The 20673-nt window shown below is 40.9% G+C and overlaps 1 protein-coding gene across 1 annotated transcript in view; it reads left to right on the top strand.

Moving 5' to 3' along the window:
- Positions 1-440: 440 nt before the first annotated feature.
- Positions 441-20673, top strand: part of Rab6 (RAS oncogene family member Rab6) — a 137308-nt gene continuing 117075 nt past the window's right edge. The window contains exons 1-2 of the mRNA XM_019057903.2: positions 441-657; positions 16875-16987. Coding sequence (XP_018913448.1) covers positions 588-657; positions 16875-16987 — 183 coding nt within the window. The 5' untranslated portion in view covers positions 441-587. The remainder of the gene's footprint in view (positions 658-16874; positions 16988-20673) is intronic.

Genomic DNA, 20673 nt, shown 5'->3' with positions numbered 1-20673 from the left:
TATCCTGTCGATTTTCTTGGAAATGGTGTAACTTAAGGGAAAAAGTCATTCTATAAAAAGTGCTTGAAATTAAATAAAGAGTTGATTTAAGTAAAAAAATCGGACATTATGGTCCGTTTTTACAGCGTCAACATAACCCTCAACGAGCGTCTTGTTTACATTGATGACGTAGGTGGGTACAAATCCTCAAGATGCAAACACCTCCTTTTTTTCTCTATAGGTCGGTCCAACATGGCGTCGATATACCAGCAAAATCCGAATTTCAAAGTATGGAAAACCGACCATAACGCCAGATTTCTTTACTCAAATCATCTCAAGATAAAATTTCGATCATTTACTATGTAGTGACTTTTTCCACTAAACTACACCATCTAAAAAAATCGATGATTAAAAGCGTCCGTTCCGACCTACGTCATCAAAAAAATCCATTATGCCCGAAATGCAAACTCCTATTTCTTCAGTCTTTTCTTTTCTCTATGCCATCATCCTAGACTGCGTTCGTGTAAATGTGAATTTAAATTATTTTACTTTTCCATGACTGCTGAAGTATTATCTTTATTTTGTAGGAAGTGGATTGATCGTTAGCTATGTCATCATCTGGAGATTTTATCAACCCCCTCAGAAAATTCAAACTGGTGTTTCTAGGGGAGCAAAGTGGTATGTTGATCTTCGCTTCCTATTCTCTCCCCATGGATGTTAACCTGTATGTATTATTATTTTAATACTAGGCAACGTGGATGGAGACATTTTTACATCTCAGGATGGGCTTGAGAGATAGTTTCCTTTCTTAGAGAGTCTTTTCACCTCTCATTAATTTTACTAGGAAGGGTGCCATCCGTCTAACTTGATCCATTGAATGCTGCTTTGAGCCCGATTCGAATAACGTGTCTGTTTTTCCTGCATGCGTGGAATAGCCGATTCCTTAGAGGTGTCGTCAGATGAGTTGTCATGTGTTTACTTTCGGTTCGCAAGCGTTTTTGAGTCCCTACTATCCTCATGGAAACATCGAACTCTTGCAGGAGTGAGAACACTAATTTGTTTTTTAGTACTTTAAACTTTGAAACACTTTAATGTTCTAGTTACACAGAAATCGCAACCACATAAGAGTTGCTAGAGGTGTTGTCAGCTTAGTTGACCGTTGTTTACTTTCGGTTTGTAGGCGTTTTCGCGTCACTACTATCCACATGAAAACATCAGACTCTCTCAGAAGCAAGAACACAAGCTTAGATAAGTTTTCAATACTTTCAAACCCTGTAACACTTTAATTTTTAGCCACACTGAAATCACAACCACAAAAAAGTCGCAAATCATAACTGATAAGTATTTTTTTTACTATACGACCATGAGACTGATGTTTCCAATGTGGATAGTAGCAAACGCCGCTTTGTCCAGAGGCTCAAATTCGTTGTTGGCGTTTGCAAACCGAAAGTAAACAACCGTCAACTTAGCTGACGACACCTCTAGTCATAACTGATGTGTAATTTTTTTTACGATATGATTATGAGACGGATGCTTTTATGGTGGATGGTGGCGAACGACGATTTGTGCAGAGGCATAAATTTGTTGCCTGGGCCTACGAACCAAAAGTAAACAAATGTCAACCTATCTGATTGCACCACTACCTCATGCATACTTAAAAAAGGGGTAAGTTATCTCAAACGGGCTCCAAGCATTTGATGTGAGGAGTAATGATGAAGAATTCCCATTTAATATTCGCAGAATAGGAGGAAGCACTAAGACACGGAATGATGTTTTTCAACTCAAATCAAATTCAAATTTTTTATTAAGCAAAAAAGACAAGGTTACAAAAGAGAGAGTCTAAAACAGAGGCGCCGGCGCCCACCCTTAAGATGAATCTACAGCGATGCGTAGTAAGAAATTTTTCTGTGCAGGGTGTGCCACCGCTGTGTTTTGATTTTTTGGTCCATGCCATTAGAGTCCGTACCACCCCATGTGAGTCCTTGAGTTTTTTTACAAGTTAAGGGAATTGGTGTTTAAATCGAAGAGTTATAAGTTCTAGCCATAACATTCTTCTTCCTATTGACACTAAAAAAGATGTGAAAAGTATTTTCTGAAGCTCTAAAACTTGATCCCAGAAAAAAATATGGTTAAGCATGATGACCTTGATGCCACCAATCGCGATTGATCGCTCTCAGCAGTCGCAGATATCTCCCTCGCACTTACAGATATCCCACTAGAGAAACTGGGATCAAGTTATAGCTTTTATTATTAAACTTTCAAAGCTCACGTTCGTTTCCAAGCATTCCAGACGTATGCTGCTGGAACTTATGAGTCTTAGAATTTAATATATCTATTGTGATTTTTAAATAATCACTGATTTGGGAGCGGAATTTTAGCAGCGCAACCTGGTGGATTTTTTGGAACCACAGGTGAAGATTCACCCAAAGCTTGTTTGGGTGGGCCCAAGAAACAACATAGAAAAGTGAAAACAGATAACATTATACAAAATTGAAAAGTAAAAATAGATTACAGAATAAGTGATTCAATACATATATACTGAAATAGTAATTAATTAGTGAGAGAATGAGAGGTGGTTGACATAGGCGTGGTTTGGTAAAGTACAGAATTAAATTCAAAAGTAGCACATGGTAGAAATGGAAAAATGGCTAGAACTCGGTACCCAAAGGACTAAAAGTTCATGGTAGCAAAAAAAATTACAGTTATATTCTCCTGGCCCATTCCTTAATTCTAGCCTTGAAGACCCCAGGCCCCTCCCCCAGCACACTCCTTCTGAATTCTTCTGGCATCTTATTGAAAATTGTATAAAGACTACTGGTAATGTTATTGTCAGAAGTAGCGAGTCGCAGTAAGGGGGATCAACAAGGGAAACGTCTTTGGCTCTCCCCGTTCTTGCTTTTGCTCCTTAAGAGCCTGAGCTTCAGAAGAGATTAATTTTGCCACCTCAAAACGGAAGAGATTTGAGAAGTCCAAAACCCCGAACAAGTCGAACACCTCACTTGATGGATAGCGCCTAGGTAAGGCCATGGCTACTTTGATTGCCCACTTTTGAAGAACTTTTAATCTTTCAATGATACCCTCCCAGGTCCCCCCAAAGATAGCTGACTAATAGCAACTTAATACCACTCTTTTTCCCTGACCTTCTGCCTTGCCTTTATTAGACGGGACATGGACTGTAAGCAATGGTTCTCGGGTGGGGACTTGGCAGCACAATTAATACTTTGAAGATTATGCACTGTACTTCGTTCGTTTCTACGGTGTCAGCATTTAAGGCAGTGACATTTATTTTGTCTTTAGAGGGAAAAAAAGGGAGTGGTCACCATTTACGATATTTTTATCCTGTGACAAAGATTGACACTATATGTTGTCAACACGAGCAAAATCTGAAATTCTAAGTATGATGAACAGTCAGGCTGTTTTTTATGCTTAGTTCAACTCAAAATATATTTCAGGCACATTACAAAGGTCTGTATTTGGAATGGTTTTCTTCCCTAAACTACACAATTTTCAAGGAAATAGATGCACAAAAGTGTCTGTACCCACCTATGTCATTTATGAAATCTAAGATGCCCAAATTAAATCAAATTTATATTTAGTTCACACACTTGGCGAAGCAAGTGTTCATAATTTTCAGACTTGCCATTTTTCCGGAAGTTTGATGACAGAATCTGTTATTGATACTGCCTCATTCTTGATTTCCTTTCAGTCCCTGGTTCAATTCCATGCCATTAAAGTCATCTGGCCTCTTGAATGAGGCAGGATTTATTCTTGAATTCTTCCATTACCTAGGTCTATAGAAAGCTAGATTACAAGCTTAGGCCTTGTCTCCACGGGATGTTTCACGGGATTTGTCCCTGGGAAAAATCCCACTTACGAAGTTAGGAAAAATATTGAGTTAATCAATATTTTCCCCGGTACCAAGTATCGTCCTTGTACCCCTAGGACCCACTGAGAAAGGAAGAAGAAGGGAAAACGAATTTTGCGATATTTTATTCATTACTCCATTGTTAATGTTGGTTTAGTTAAAATAATGTGTTTGATTGTCAATTGAGGGCAATTCGCATTTTAATCCCGGTTAAATATTCGACTTTAACTAATGTATCTTCCCATACAAACTCGTCGCAGGACTGGATGAGCCTCGTCCCTTGGAGACGGTAACTGGGAAAAATCCCAGAAGTTTCGAACTTGGGACAAATCCCATGAAAACGTCCTGTGGAGACAAGGCTTTAGGTAGTTGCATTTTTGCTGGCAGCATAACCAGGGTCTCTAACTTATTTCAACCTGGTCTTACTTTGCGCGTGATATTCCAATCTTATTAAACCAGGTCGCGGAGTTTCTTTCATATTATTCAAAGAAGGTTTGGCAGCTTGGTAATCTGCTTAAAGTTTGTATCAAGTAATTTACCAAACTTTTCAAATTCTTCCCTTTTTGGGGGAGTTATTCCTGCTCTGCAGACACATGCTAATTAATCAAGGCACCCAAGCTTATTCTACCATATATTCTGGATTGTGCCCTCAGAATTGAAGAATGTCCGTTCAACTTGCTTGCCTAGGTAATCCATCCATAGTGCAGTAACAGAGCAGCAGCTCTCAACTCTCTTCACTGTTGCAGAGAAGGTTAAAGAAGCTTAGACATTGAATTATAAATATGAGTCCAGTCAATAGAGCACATATAGGGGCTAAGTAGAGAAAATTTCTGAGGAAACTTTCTGATACATTATTTCCATATATATTTGGTCGTTGAATCCGAATTTCACACTTGTGAACAGATCTGAGGCGAGCCAAAGCCGCCATCTAGAAAAAATGGCCGAAATTTGCGTTTTTCGGCCAAAAAACCGAGACAACTCGTATATCATGGAGTTTACGGCAAAAGAAGTTATTTTCAAAATTAAAGCACCTAAACTTTCCATTCAAACGAGCCCAAGATATTCCAGATTAGAGTACCTTTATAGACCATTATAGACAGATTATGGCCATTTCTGTTCCGGATTTTCATTGGTCGCGTGAAAATAGGCTGACAGAGAGTCCCTTTATGGACTCACTTAGTCTTATGTCACAGCCAGCATTGATTCCTTTGACTACGGTCTCGGGTCCCAAGCAATTGGCTGTCCTTGCTGCACTAATGGCGTTCCCCGTAAGAAACAACTTTCAAATTTCAAAACGAATTTTCGACCTTTTAAACGCCGGGAACCCCAGAGGTTGCTCACGAAATCGATTTTAAAGCGTCAAAATAGGGGGTCCAACCTTTAAAACGCCTCAAATCGACCAATTTCACCCGAGTTATCGCAGTTGAAAACAGGTCTAAAATCATCAGTCTGTCTCTCTCTACGGCCGTTTAGCTGTTTACAGACAAGATTAAGGTTAGAATCATCTTGAAGTTTTACATTTTTCTCGTTGAAACTCATGATATTCCCTCTTAACAAGTAAAATCTATCAAGAAAAGTTAGTTTCCAGTATCATCAAACTATTTCTATGCGCTCATGTATCGACAGAGCCTTAATTAGTGATGAGTATGGCTTCGTTGTGAAGCGTTACCATACTACATACAGCATTTTTTCAATCAACGCTCAGTCTAGCTTCAATGTGGTGACTGTTGTTAATTTTTTCCTCTCTACTGCACGACCTTACGCTTATGAAGGGAGACAGTAAAAGAAAAGTGATGACTTGAGTTTTTCTTACTCTGAATCTCATGGTTTTGTATCTCTGTCACCGAAATCATCGGGGGTCGTCTTGCTCCCCAGCTATGCAGATTTCTTCAGATCGCTCGCTCAGTCTGCCTCCTATGTGAAGTCTATCATGCTTTACTTATGACCAGTAAGATCCACTTTGCTTCAGCATACTTAAAAGTGTATTTTGCAGTTGGAAAATACAGTGTTTTTCTCGCAGCAACTGAACTACACTTTTGTCATTTGACGGCTAACAAGAGCTCATGATGTGAGCGACTGCACAGTATAATAGATCAGATCATCCAGGACATCATCATGCTTTTCCAGAACTCTTGTTGTTCATAAGATTAATGGGCTCCATTAATTAATGTGTAACATTTTTGTGGAAAAGCGCGTCGATAGTCCGTCAGAGCATCGGAAGAGGATTCTCTTTCACTTCAAGCCTGGCATTCCATCTGCAAGATCCTATGTCCTCCTCGGGACAGTTCCTTTACCAAGTTAGGTATTCATTCGCAGAATATACAGCAAACGTCTTCTCCTACGGTAAGTATATTTAAGTCAATACGGAACATGTGGCAAGATGATTAGATCTTAGGCAGCATGCGTGCCAGATTGCATAGACATAGAGATTTCTCTATGAATTTAAACCATGAAACTAATAGGAGGAAACTTAATTTAAGTTTTGCATTGGAACAATCTGGCACGCATGCTGCCTAAGATCTAATCATCTTGCCACATGTTCCATATTACTCTATATAAAGCTGCTGTTCCCACTCACTCTGCCCCCCCTAGATAAAAATTGGCCGAAGCGATTTCCTTTAAAATTGGTACACGCTTAGCTATTGTAATGAGGAGTTGATTAAAATTATTCCCATTCAAATCCGCTGCCTCGGATGCCCGCAAGAGCGAAAAGTTATTTCTCCATATAGTATTACATTGGAGATACGCGGTTGTTTACGCGCATCGCGCCGAACAGGTTCAATCCTGTTGCGTGACGTCACTGCCTTACAGACGAAATATAAGGTTTTAGGAGGTATTTTTCAACGGATTTTCGTGAAACTGGGAAACCAGGGGTACTTTTCGACGGGAAACTCGAATTTTTGGTCAGATTTTCAAAATTTCAAAATCCAAGATGGCGGCCGTGGCCTAAAATGCTAAGTCGGCTCCTGTTTGATCGATTTTCGTGAAACGCGGTATCCGGGGGTACTTTTCGACGGGAAACTCGAATTTTTGGTCAGATTTTCAAAATTTCAAAATCCAAGATGGCGGCCGTGGCCTAAAATGCTAAGTCGGCTCCTGTTCGATCGATTTTCGTGAAACTCGGTATCCAGAGGTACGTTTCGACGGGAAACTCGAATTTTTGGTCAGATTTTCAAAATTTCAAAATCCAAGATGGCGGCTGTGGCCTAAAATGCTAAGTCGGCTCCTGTTATATCGATTTTCGTGAAACTCGGTATCCAGGGGTATTTTTTGACGAGAAACTCGAATTTTTGGTCAGATTTTCAAAATTTCAAAATCCAAGATGGCGGCCGTGGCCTAAAATGCTAAGTCGGCTCCTGTTATATCGATTTTCGTGAAACTCAGTATCCACGGGTATTTTTCGACGAGAAACTCGAATTTTTGGTTAGATTTTCAAAATTTCAAAATCCAAGATGGCGGCCGTGGCCTAAAATGCTATATCGCTTCCTGATATCGATCGATTTTTATGAAATTCGGTATTAGGAGGTGTATTTCGACGGAAAACTCGCATTTTTGGTCAGATTTTCAACATTTCCAAATCCAAGATGGCGGCCCTGCACGAAAACGCGGTCCGGACTCCTAGAACATCAATTTCTGTAAAAATTGGTGAAAAAGAAGATTAAGACATAGATGTTGTCTCCTCATTAATGTTAAAAACTGTGCGGGGCGGTGGCGACTCGCGGAGCGAGTCGCAAGTTCGTCGCGAAGCGTAGAACTGGGGTCCAGGGGCACTCCCCGGCTAGACGTGTCAGCTCGCAAAGCGAGCTAATCACGACTAGTTACTCTATATAAAGCTGCTGTTCCCACTCACTCTGCCCCCCCTAGAGAAAAATTGGCCGAAGCGATTTCCTTTAAAATTGGTACACGCTCAGCTATTGTAATGAGGAGTTGATTAAAATTATTCCCATTCAAATCCGCTGCCTCGGATGCCCGCAAGAGCGAAAAGTTATTTCTCCATATAGTATTACATTGGAGATACGCGGTTGTTTACGCGCATCGCGCCGAACAGGTTCAATCCTGTTGCGTGACGTCACTGCCTTATAGACGAAATATAAGGTTTTAGGCGGTATTTTTCAACGGATTTTTGAGGAAATTGGTAAGCGGGGGTATTTTTCAACGGGGATCTCGAATTTTTGGTCGGATTTTCAAAATCTCAAAATCCAAGATGGCGGCCGTGGCCTAAAATGCTAAGTCGGCTCCTGTTCGATCGATTTTCGTGAAACTCGGCATCCGGGGGTACTTTTCGACGGGAAACTCGAATTTTTGGTCAGATTTTCAAAATTTCAAAATCCAAGATGGCGGCCGTGGCCTAAAATGCTAAGTCGGCTCCTGTTCAATCGATTTTCGTGAAACTCGGCATCCGGGGGTACTTTTCGACGGGAAACTCGAATTTTTGGTCAGATTTTCAAAATTTCAAAATCCAAGATGGCGGCCGTGGCCGAAAATGCTAAGTCGGCTCCTGTTCGATCGATTTTCGTGAAATTTGGTATCCGGGGGTATATTTCGACGGGAAACTAGAATGTTTGGTCAGATTTTCAAAATTTCAAAATCCAAGATGGCGGCCGTGGCCTAAAATGCTAAGTCGGCTCCTGTTCGATCGATTTTCATGAAACTCGGTATCCGGGGGTATCTTTCGACGAAAAACTCGAATTTTTGGTCGGATTTTCAAAATCTCAAAATCCAAGATGGCGGCCGTGGCCTTAAATGCTAAGTCGGCTCCTGTTCGATCGATTTTCGTGAAATTTGGTATCCGGGGGTATATTTCGACGGGAAACTAGAATGTTTGGTCAGATTTTCAAAATTCAAAAATTCAAGATGGCGGCCGTGGTCTAAAATGCTACATCGCTTCCTGATATCGATCGATTTTTGTGAAACTCGGTATTAGGAGGTGTATTTCGACGGGAAATTAGAATTTTAGGTCCGATTTTCAAAATCCAAAAATCAAAAATGGCGATCGTGGTCTAAGTTGTTATCTTGGCTTCCGATCCATCGATTTTTGTGAAATTCGGCATTAGGAGGTGTATTTTGACGGAAAACTCGCATTTTTGGTCAGATTTTCAACATTTCCAAATCCAAGATGGCGGCCCCGCACGAAAACGCGGTCCGGACTCCCAGAACATCAATTTCTGTAAAACTTGGTGAAAAAGAAGATTAAGACATAGATGTTGTCTCCTCATCAATGTTAAAAACTGTGCGGGGCGGTGGCGGCTCGCGGAGCGAGTCGCAAGTTCGTCGCGAAGCGTAGAACTGGGGTCCAGGGGCACTCCCCGGCTAGACGTGTCAGCTCGCAAAGCGAGCTAATCACGACTAGTTGACTTAAATATACTTACCGTAGGAGAAGACGTTTGCTGTATATTCTGCGAATGAATACCTAACTTGGTAAAGGAACTGTCCCGAGGAGGACATAGGATCTTGCAGATGGAATGCCAGGCTTGAAGTGAAAGAGAATCCTCTTCCGATGCTCTGACGGACTATCGACGCGCTTTTCCACAAAAATGTTACACATTAATTAATGGAGCCCATTAATCTTATGAACAACAAGAGTTCTGGAAAAGCATGATGATGTCCTGGATGATCTGATCTATTATACTGTGCAGTCGCTCACATCATGAGCTCTTGTTAGCCGTCAAATGACAAAAGTGTAGTTCAGTTGCTGCGAGAAAAACACTGTATTTTCCAACTGCAAAATACACTTTTAAGTATGCTGAAGCAAAGTGGATCTTACTGGTCATAAGTAAAGCATGATAGACTTCACATAGGAGGCAGACTGAGCGAGCGATCTGAAGAAATCTGCATAGCTGGGGAGCAAGACGACCCCCGATGATTTCGGTGACAGAGATACAAAACCATGAGATTCAGAGTAAGAAAAACTCAAGTCATCACTTTTCTTTTACTGTCTCCCTTCATAAGCGTAAGGTCGTGCAGTAGAGAGGAAAAAATTAACAACAGTCACCACATTGAAGCTAGACTGAGCGTTGATTGAAAAAATGCTGTATGTAGTATGGTAACGCTTCACAACGAAGCCATACTCATCACTAATTAAGGCTCTGTCGATACATGAGCGCATAGAAATAGTTTGATGATACTGGAAACTAACTTTTCTTGATAGATTTTACTTGTTAAGAGGGAATATCATGAGTTTCAACGAGAAAAATGTAAAACTTCAAGATGATTCTAACCTCAATCTTGTCTGTAAACAGCTAAACGGCCGTAGAGAGAGACAGACTGATGATTTTAGACCTGTTTTCAACTGCGATAACTCGGGTGAAATTGGTCGATTTGAGGCGTTTTAAAGGTTGGACCCCCTAATTTGACGCTTTAAAATCGATTTCGTGAGCAACCTCTGGGGTTCCCGGCGTTTAAAAGGTCGAAAATTCGTTTTGAAATTTGAAAGTTGTTTCTTACGGGGAACGCCATTAGTGCAGCAAGGACAGCCAATTGTTTGGGACCCGAGACCGTAGTCGAAGGAATCAATGCTGGCTGTGACGTAAGACTAAATGAGTCCATAAAGGGACTCTATGTCAGCCTATTTTCACGCGACCAATGAAAAACCGGAACAGAAATGGCCATAATCTGTCTATAAAGGTATTCTAATCTGGACTATCTTGGGCTCGTTCGAATGGAAAGTTTATGTACTTTAATTTTGAAAATAACTGCTTTTGCCGTAAACTCCATGGTATACGAGTTGTCGTTACGGCTGGTAGCCGTTATCAGCAAGCAAGATTGAGGTTATACACATCTTACATCCTCCTGTGATAAAGGTGAATGGCGATTTAATAATGTTATCATTTGTTTTTCGTGTGTTATTCGTAGATATGCTAGTTTGAATTGTTACTGCCGCATAATTGAAATTTTTGTCAAAGAGCCGTATGCAAAAACGACATTTTTGCCCCCCCCCCCCCCACTAAAACTTATTCAAACTTCGTCTATCAGTTACTAATACTGGAGCGCTTCTTTCCCCAAATTTTCAGACCCCCAAAAAATTTGGGGGGGGGGGGCGCTAGCGGGGGTGGAAGTCAAAACCTGTGAACCTCGATATCTTTCGAACGAAACAAGATATTGAGGCCCGGTTTGGACGAAAAATCGTCTAAAATTGCATACTTTTAGATTCCAAAGGTCAAAATCCCAAAATTTAATTTTTAAATTAACTTATGTGCTCTTTTTCAGTTTTTGAGGAAAAACAATTTCTTTTAAACAGATTAAACTGAAATTTCACATTTTTTGATTTGAACCAAAACCAGTTTTTTAAATTGCTCGTCTTTTTCCGCATCCAACGAGTGGTCGTATATGCTGAGGAACCGGACGGTTCCGGAGTTATGATCGATTGAAGTTTCCGCTCAACGTGCGCCGACCGATTTTCGCCCGCAAAAAAGTCGGATTTGACTGTTATTAAATCAGATTGAATGTTCAAACTAAGCAAAATGCATTATTAGGGACTCTGGAGGGTCGCTGAGTTCAGAAATTATAGATACTTCCAAAAAATTCACGTTTTTAAAATTGCAGCTTCGGACAGGACCACTGAGCGGCCGGTCGGCGCTCAGTGGGCCTCTAAAATAGCGCTGCGGAGCTGTAATTCTAAAATCGTAAATTATTTGGAAGTATCTGCAATTTCTAAACTCAGCGACCCTCTCGACCTAAACTTAGAGTCCCTAATAAAGCATTTTGCTCAGTTTGAACATTCAATCTGATCTAATAACAGTGAAATCCGACTTTTTTGCGCGCGAAAATCGGTCGGCGCGCGTTGAGCGGAAACTTCAATCGATCATAACTCCGGAACCGTTTGGTTCCCCAGCTTAGTGGACCACTCGTTGGATGCGGAAAAAGACGAATAATTTAAAAAACTGGTTTTGGTTCAAATAAAAAATTGAGATCTATGTAAATTTTTTGTTTAAAAGAAATTTTCTAGACCAAAAAACTGGAAAAAAGCACATATGTTGACTTAAAAATGTGATATCGGGATTTTGACCTTTAGAATCTTAAAGTATGCAATTTTAGACGATTTTTCGTCCAAACTGGACCTCGATATCTTTCTTTGTTCAAGAGATATCGAGGGTCACAGGTTTTGACTTCTACCCCCCCTAGCTCCCTCCCAAAATTTTTTGGGAGTCTGAAAATTTGGGAGAAGAAGCGCTCAAGTATGAGTAATCAATAGACAAAGTCTGAAGAACTTCCAGAGGGGGGGCGAAAAAAGCCGTTTTTGCATCAAGCTCTTTATAGTTGTATCAACCCAGAACTTAGGCCAATTTTTTTTTCTTCTTTTTTTGAGCTCAGAGAAGAGCTGTCCCGATGGATGAATGTTATGGGTGATTTTTTTGAAATTTGCCTTTCTATCCAAAATGATTCTTATGTACAAGGGTCGTTCAGAAAGTAAGTTTCCCTATTTTTTTTCTAGAGTAGTATAAAAGCTACAAAAATGGTAAATATATGACTGAAGAGCTTATACTCTCAGCTTTCTAACAGTTTATCGATTTTTGTTTTTTGACCAACCAATCACTCAGAAATTGCATTTTTCCGCGACCACCTCGAAGAATTTCCCGCCACCTCCGAGGTGCATGAGAATTGCATTGAAAAACAAAGTAAAAAGGACCACGAGCAAAATTCTAAAAATTATTAAGCATAGCTCAAACCTTTCAGCTTTTTTGACGTAATTTTCTCTCACTGTGATACATTTTTCACACCTTGGTATCAGTTTCCTGATGCCTTCACGGTAGAAGTCCTTCGGCTGTTGTTTGAAAAATCCCAGGACAGTTTCTTGGAGTTCCTCATCTGTGTCGAGCTTGACACCACCTAGGAACTTCTTCAGAGCTGGGAAAAGATGGTAGTCACTAGGAGCTAGGTCAGGACTATACGGTGGATGAGGAAGGCAAGTCCAACCGAACTTTTCGATTAACTCAACAGTATCGGCCGCTGTATGTGGTCGCGCAGTAGCGTGGAGCAAAAGCACTCCTTGGGTAAGCTTGCCCCACCAACGGTTCTGTATGGCTCTTCTCAGCTTTGTGAGGGTTTCTTTGTACGGTATTGCGTTAATGGTAGTACCTCTTTCCAGAAAATCCACCAGGAGAATGCCCTCACTGCCCAAAAGACCGTGGCGATGATCTTCCATTGAGAAATAGTGCGCTTAACTGCTGCAAGCAGGAGGCGGCGGGAAATTCATCGAGCCGGTCGCGAAAAAATGCAATTTCTGAGCGATTGGTTAGTCAAAAAATAAAAACCGATAAACCGTTAGCAAGCCGAGAGTATAAGTTTTTCAGCCATATATTTACCATTTTTGTAGCTTTTATAATTCTTGAGAAAAAAAAATAGGGAAACTTACTCTCCGAACGACCCTTGTAAAATTTAGCGGTCTTTAATTTCGAAAATATGCATGTTTCCGCTAGGACACGGTTTTCTTGCAGAAAAAAACTATTCTTGATCTCAGGGCGAGCTGATCAGTGGCAAAAGATGAAAACTCAATTTTTTGGTAAAAACGTTACTGGCGTTAGTTCTAATAATGCTCCGATCGATCTGTAACTTAGCAGAGATTTTTTTAATTGCAACAAAACCTGAATGTCAGTCAATTTTTTAACGTACCTTTTTAGAAAAAAGTGTTTCCTTCATATTTAGGCCAAAAAAATAGGAGTAGATCATAATTACATGCTGATAAAAGACCTGGAACAAGAATTTCCCCTATTTCAAGTTTTCGCCCAATTACTTTCAATTCTATTTCCAACATTCATTGCTAATACACTGCAGGGCCATCTCGTCATTTTGCTTGATCAATCTAGGGGAAACGGGGTGAAGAGTAAGCTACTCCCCCATTTCTGGGCTTCCCAATTGAATTTAAAAATTGACGAAGTCAGGGTATATTAGTCATCCTATGAGAACTCAATACCCGAAGTTTGAACTCTAACACTGAAATAAAAAGTATATAATCTAAATTTTTTTATTGTTTTTTACGCCTCTTTTTACCATTTGCCTCATGCATTAGGAAAATATAACAGGGTATTGAGAGTCTTCTACTGTTGGACTCAGATCACCATTTGAAATTTCAGGCCAATCGGATAAAATTTGCATAAGTTAAATGTGTTTCGACCATGGGAAGTTTACAAATTTAAATTCAAAAACTAAGTTTTAAATTTATTAAAAAAAAAAAAAAAAAAAAAAAAAAAAATTAGACTCAAATCTAGTCCGAATACTGTACAACGAAGTTGAACATTAAAAACTTGCTTCAGCAGTAAACATTTTGGCTTTGAAATCTGTATCACAAGGACAGTTCCGAATTGCCACCAAAAAATGTGGAATTTCTTACTGCTCCTGACTTTAATCATATTGACATGTTTCTTTTGGTTAGTGCTTTTCTATTAAGTGGGCATTTTTTTTCTGTGAAAGATTTTGGACTACAAGAGATCAGTTATTGACATTTTTTAGCAACAGGCATTATTTCGGCTGTGGTGGAGTGTTTTTAATCTAGAATGAAATAGTCACATCAGAAAAACTCCAATTGAGTTCAGAAAATAAACATTTCAGGAGCCCGTGGCTTTAACGTCTCCAGCTTCGACCGCTAGCTCTTTTTGTACCATTAAGCTTAGGTAGATCCATCATAAAAAATCACCACCTCATCACTTGATATAATTGTTTCAAGTATTTTCAGCGAGCTCAGAAGTAAAACGAGGCTTAAATGAAAAAGGTCATCTGAATTCAAACTCACCGTACACTCCTCACCGTACATACTTCCTTGCACTCATTCGCACACTCATTTAGGAGCGTAGAGCATCATGGTAATTTCCCTTCCTTCTCACACTTTTAGACACAAGCGCTCTGTCCTAATGTCTTCGGTTACAGCCTAGGTGGGAAATAAACTTAGTGGTAGAATTTTTAATTTAGCTTACGAGGATGATGGGGAGAGTCAAGAAAAAATAAGTTTTTGGCAAAATTCAATTTTTCTACTAACAAGTTTAAGCAGGAATCCGGGGTGAGTTGATGCAATGATTTAGAAAATATTCAGCTCATTTAAAGCTGCTTGTCAAGACCTGTCAATTTTTCTGGAAAAATTCAGGAAGCTCTTATTAGTACTCAGTTTGGATAGGAAAAACCCTCTGTTTTATTTGGTAATTTTTTTATTTGGCCGGGGGTAGGCTTTTTTGGGAAAATGACCCTTTCTTTGGAAGTTCGAAACGCCAGTTTCTTGAAAATTCTTAAAATTTCAAAAATTCATAGCTCAGTGAGTTTTTCGATTTGAGACCTAACATTGTGCAGAAGTTCATTATTTGGTGGTCTGATCAAGAAAAAAATGTATTAGCAAAATCCGAGTCGGGCGGTTGCATGACTGGTAGGTTTCATTTGGAATGACCCAGAATCGTTTTTTGATGCTTGATTCTTGTAGATTAGCTTAAAATAATCTTTCCAAGCAGCAACTTCCTTTATTCATTATTTATTGAGATATCGCACCTAGAAAAGTCGGAATTTTGACGTCATCAACCGAGGTACACCCTTTGTTTCTTCTTCTTTCGTTTGATCAGTGATGCAGAGGGCAAACCTCAACGACGTTAAACGTAAACAAACTGAGGTGAACTGTCTGACCGCCTAATTTCTTCGCGGCGAGTGCGTTTTCTCCTGATAAGAAGATCTTTGAAGTGCGAATCCGTCTGTTTGTTGAGTTTACGTTGAACGTCGTTGAAGTTTCGCGTTGCGCCCTCTGCATCACTGATCAAACGAAAGAGGAAGAAACGAAGGGTGTACCGCGGTGGATGACGTCAAAAACCTGACTTTTCAAAGTGTGATATCTCTGGTAGAGAGTTACTGTTTGGACCGATCTTATCATTTTTAGTTAAACTACAAGGATCAAGTACGGAACACAATTTTGTGACCAGCGTAACTGACCCATTGCAGAGCATACATTTACATGGGTCATCCACAAAGTAAGGTTCCCTACCTTGTATCTTCCGAGCAAAAAGAGGTAAATCAAAGCGGTAAAATGGGTCTTATTTGATATACTCTCCGCTTTGAAACAAGCTCAAGTTTTTGAAAATCAGTAGAGGAATTGACGAGAAAACTTAATTTTACTGGGACAACCTTCTGTTGCCGCGTGCCTACCTTTGGGGTCCGAATGCGCTGAGAGTCGATTATATTTCAGACTCGGGTTGTGGCCTCTAAATATCACATCAAAAGGGAATTTAAAAGTTCTCATCAAGTAGGCATTACCTTACTTTTTGACGTAGTCTCAACATCCTTTTTGACATTTCTAGTATCATTACAGCAGCTTTTTGATGCCTTCCGCGTAGAAGCTCTCGCCGTGGCACCGAAACCAGTCATTCAAAGTGATCTGCACCTCTGAATCTGTTGGAAACCTCTATACACCTAAAGAGTTTTTCAGCTCGGGAAGAAATTAAAGCCACACGAGGCAAAATTAAGAGGGTACGGAGGATGGAGGGTTAAATCTCCTACGCAAAGCAATTGATTTGAAAGTGCTTATCGTTTTGAATGACTGGTTTCGGAGCCAAGGCGAGAGCTTCGACATAGAAGCGCTAGAAGCTCTCCCCTTGACTCCGAAACCAGAAAGTGGGCACGCAGTGACAGAAGGTTGTTCCAGTAAAATTAAGTTTTCTCGTGAATCCCTCGACTGGTTTTCAAAAACTTGAGCTTTTTTCAAAGCTTGGAGTATACCGAATAAGACCTTTTTTACCGATTTGATTTACCTCTTTTTGCTTGGAAGATACAAGGTAGGTAACCTTACTTTTTGGATGACGCTGGTACATACAGACCTAAATGCTTCAATACGTCTTCTTATTTTTTTCCTGCTAGTTCGGTTTTAAGCAGCTAGAAATGAGCGTGTGACAGCTTGAAATGTTCTGTTCTCCAAGTGTTTCTAAAATTTAAGCCCCAATTACCCACGGTTTCAGTTTTTACTGCTCTGTGATCCTTTTTCAGGCTATGTAAGTAACTTCCGCATCTTAGTGGATGGAGCTTTAATACATAATTTAGCACTTACTCGTGTTTTCAATTTTGGTTTCAGTCGGGAAGACTTCGCTTATTACGAGATTCATGTATGATAGTTTTGATAACACGTATCAAGCAACAATAGGAATAGACTTTTTATCAAAAACAATGTATTTAGAAGATAGAACAGTAAGTATACTTAATTTAGCCAGTTTAAATTTGCTGCTATCATTTCTGAAATTTTTCCTCTCATTCTACAAGGTTTCTGTTGGGAGGATCTGCTTATCGTCATTAATGTAAACTTCGAAGAATTCCACCTTTCAGACAGTTCCACCTTTTTCTATTTCACTCGAGGGGTTGCCAGATTGTGCGGTAAATGTGATCATTTTACATGGGTTTGAACCGGGAACAGTGCTGAAAAAGCAACTTATCTGGCAATAGTGGGGTCCGGGAGGGAAGAGAGGCTGCCTTCCTGGGAAAACCCATGATTTAGCGCGGAACGTCATCAAAACAAATTGGTCCGTTTGAAGTATCAAATGTATACTAGGGAAAGCTATTTTATAATAATAATTGATAATGGACACAGATGCTACAAAAAAGGGGAAAAAAGAAAGGGATAGGAAATGAAATGAGGATACAATTAATTACACCATGAGAAAGAATAAATGAGTATCGTAACTTACGGGAGTGAGGTCTGGCAACTCAAGAAAAGAACTGAAGACATGCTTAGGGCAACTGAGATGGACTTTTGGCGGAGGTCTGCTGGCATCTCAAGAAGAGAGCGTATCCGCAATGTAAAAGTACGCGAGATAATGGGTGTGGAGAAGGACATCGTGCTCGATATCAGGTCCAAGCAGTTGGTCTGGTATGGACATGTGCGAAGGATGGCAGACGACCGGTTGCCCAAGCAGGTCTTCGATTGGGTTCCTCCCGGAAGGCGACGGCGTGGACGTCCTGTGAAAGGTTGGCGACAAGGGGTGGAGGAGGAGATCAGAAGGTGCCAATTGCCTGATGATCTCTGGGAGGATAGGGGGCAATGGCGATTGGGCGTCGCAGAGCGCGAGGCGGCGCTATAAAAGCGACTTTATGTATGTAGAAAGAATAAAACATCGTCATCAATATAAACTTCGAAGGATTCCACCTTTCAGACAGTTCCACCTTTTTCTATTCCACTCGAGGGTTTGCCAGATTGTGCGATAAATGTGAACATTTTACATGGGTTTGAACCGAGAACAGTGCTGGAAAAGCAACTTATCTGGCAATAGTGGAGTCAGGGAGGGAAGAGAGGCTGCCTTCCTGGGAAAACCCATGATTTAGCGGGAAACGTCATCAAAACAAATTGGTCCGTTTGAAGTATCAAATGTATATTAGGGAAAGCTATTTTATAACAACTGGTACTGGTCCTCTCTTCAGGGGGTCATTTTTGGGCCTTGGATAGTCCGATTTTGGATTTTTAGGGGTCAATTCCACGTGAAATTTTTCGTGCATTTCAAATCTGATGCGATCTATCCGCAATTCGGTCGGGAACCGTGACTTTTAGCATCGTGACCCCCCCTTTACCCCCCAAGGGGAGGTGGGGGGGGGGGTTTCGGGACCACGAAATTCGGATTTCTTGGGGTCAATTCCCTATTCAACCCCGCGGTCTCCGACTTCGTATGACCTAAACCAACCGAGAAAAAGGCCTGGTACGGGTGGTCTGAAACACCCTGTATACATTTTGGAGACTCTCAAGGCAAAAAAGATTCTGTCACAGAACCTTGATACCGGAGCGTGCCGTCATTTGCACATTAATAAATCTGTGGAGATGAAGCAATGATGGGGATCGATCATTTCTTCAAAAACGCATTTCAGTGGGACGTCAGTCCCATCGGGTGAAGGAAAATGACAACCGTAGATCTCCTTCCGCGATTTAACTCCCTGAAGTAGCAAAAGTTCATCTTTACTTCCTGAGAAAATGGAGTTCAATAGAAAAATGTAACAATATCAAAGTGAAGAAGACGCCCAGGAAAGGGCAATAAGGGGCTTTAAAAGGAACAAGGGCGCTCCAAATTACTGAGGACCTACGGGAGGACAAGGAACTATGGCGGTTAGGCGTCGCGGGGCACGAGAGACCGCTGTTTAAGCGGCTCTCATCTATGTATGTAACAATACAATAGTTAGTCGTTACACTATGTGTAATTCATATTTTCTTAAGAAATATTCATTCCGTCAGAAAACAAGAAACTTAGGACAAAAAGCGCCAATTTTGGTGCTGCTTGTCGCGCCTTTAATTTTGCCGTGAGCAGAAAAAATTTGACTCAGCTTGTAGAAAGTTTATGTATTTATTTATTTATTTATAAAATACACGGACAAAGTGCATTAACAAAATTACAACAATAAAAACAAAAACAGCAAATAAAACAGCAGATTATTAAGTTGACCTCGTTAATGAATTTTAAAAGCATCCATAATCACTTTATCGAATAATGATAATCACTTCAAAGCAAGCAATATTGGAATTTATCACCACGCATTTTTGTTTTTGTTTTTGAACAAAACAATAAGTGCGAAACGGAATGAACCGGAACGGACCGGGGACTGATAACTGAATCCTCTTCATTGGTCGAACTGAAATCGATTTACTATCGATTGATCGATATTTCATGCGAGATCAAATTAGAAGATTTCGATTTATCGATACATCGATGCTCCCGATCCTTCAAAATTTTGCAAAGCGAATAATTTTTTTCAGTAAAACTTGTGAAAGTTCAAATTGCGGAAAGGCACAACGGGAATCCATAACGCGTCGATTCATATACATATGGTGTTAAAGGGTTTTGTTGAGCCGCTAAAGAGCTTTGCCGGCTTAACTGAACATTTTAGCCCGAAAAATGCGATATTCAGTTGATTTTCATATTTATACACTCTGACGAGGCCAGTATTTTACGTGTACATCTGACGCCTTGAGTATTACGTGATACATCCAATCATACTCTTAGCTCCGTATTGTTTCTTAATTGCCGTCTCGTGCTTTTGTCGAGGGCTGCAATGCGTGCAGCTTTTGAAGGTGACGGCGTGGGTAAGAAGTAATTTTGCGAAAGGTACACAAAGGGTTCAAAATGAGGTCAATAATATAAATCAAGCGTAAAAACGAGGAATATTTTTTTTTTTTTTTTTGCTTTGAAAGCGGGGAGAAAACCGAGTTCCGGCAACTACTGCTCGCATGTGCCAGTCCCACCCCCCTACAGCCATAATCAGGCATTTGAGGCGCCTCATGAGGTTATGACGTACAGCATCGACTCGTTGCTTCAGCATTAATGCCGTATGCCCAGGTAGCGGCCGTGCGGGCATGCGGCGCCGCGCCTCATGCGCGCAACCTGCCGGCGCCGGCTTCGGGCATTGAAGCTCAATGCTGGCGTGCCGACCGAGCCAGCATTAAGCGCTGATGCTGAGGTTTGATGCTGGCTCAGGGATCGACATGGGATTCAACTTTTGAGGCCGGACCCTCGGTTCGCGGCCCAATACAGCATCAATTTTCGGCCCCTCCACCCAGCTTCATTACCGACGGGACTGTCCCAGAAGACCGCCGGGGTATGCGACCCTTGAACATGGCGATGAATTCGCGGAACACCCCTTCGTGAGCCCGGTGCGATTAGCCGACCGGCAACCGGGCCCGGGGCGCTGGCGTCCGACGTGTCTGCTAATTTAATCGGCTCGTACGAAAACCGCTGATGTCCATTTTTTTCAATTTTGAGATTTTTGGGTTAAAACAGGTACTCTCGGAGGTCAGACACGCTCATTAATGTAGTGAAAATGTTTGTTCCTTAGGTTTGAAGTCCCTTTCAGGGGGGGGGGGGGGGGGCGTGGTCCGAATCATGCGAAAACCGCTAATGTCC

The sequence above is a fragment of the Bemisia tabaci genome, chromosome 2, assembly GCF_918797505.1.
Source record: "Bemisia tabaci chromosome 2, PGI_BMITA_v3".
Taxonomy (NCBI): domain Eukaryota; kingdom Metazoa; phylum Arthropoda; class Insecta; order Hemiptera; family Aleyrodidae; genus Bemisia; species Bemisia tabaci.
This window is presented reverse-complemented; position numbering and strand designations above follow the sequence as displayed.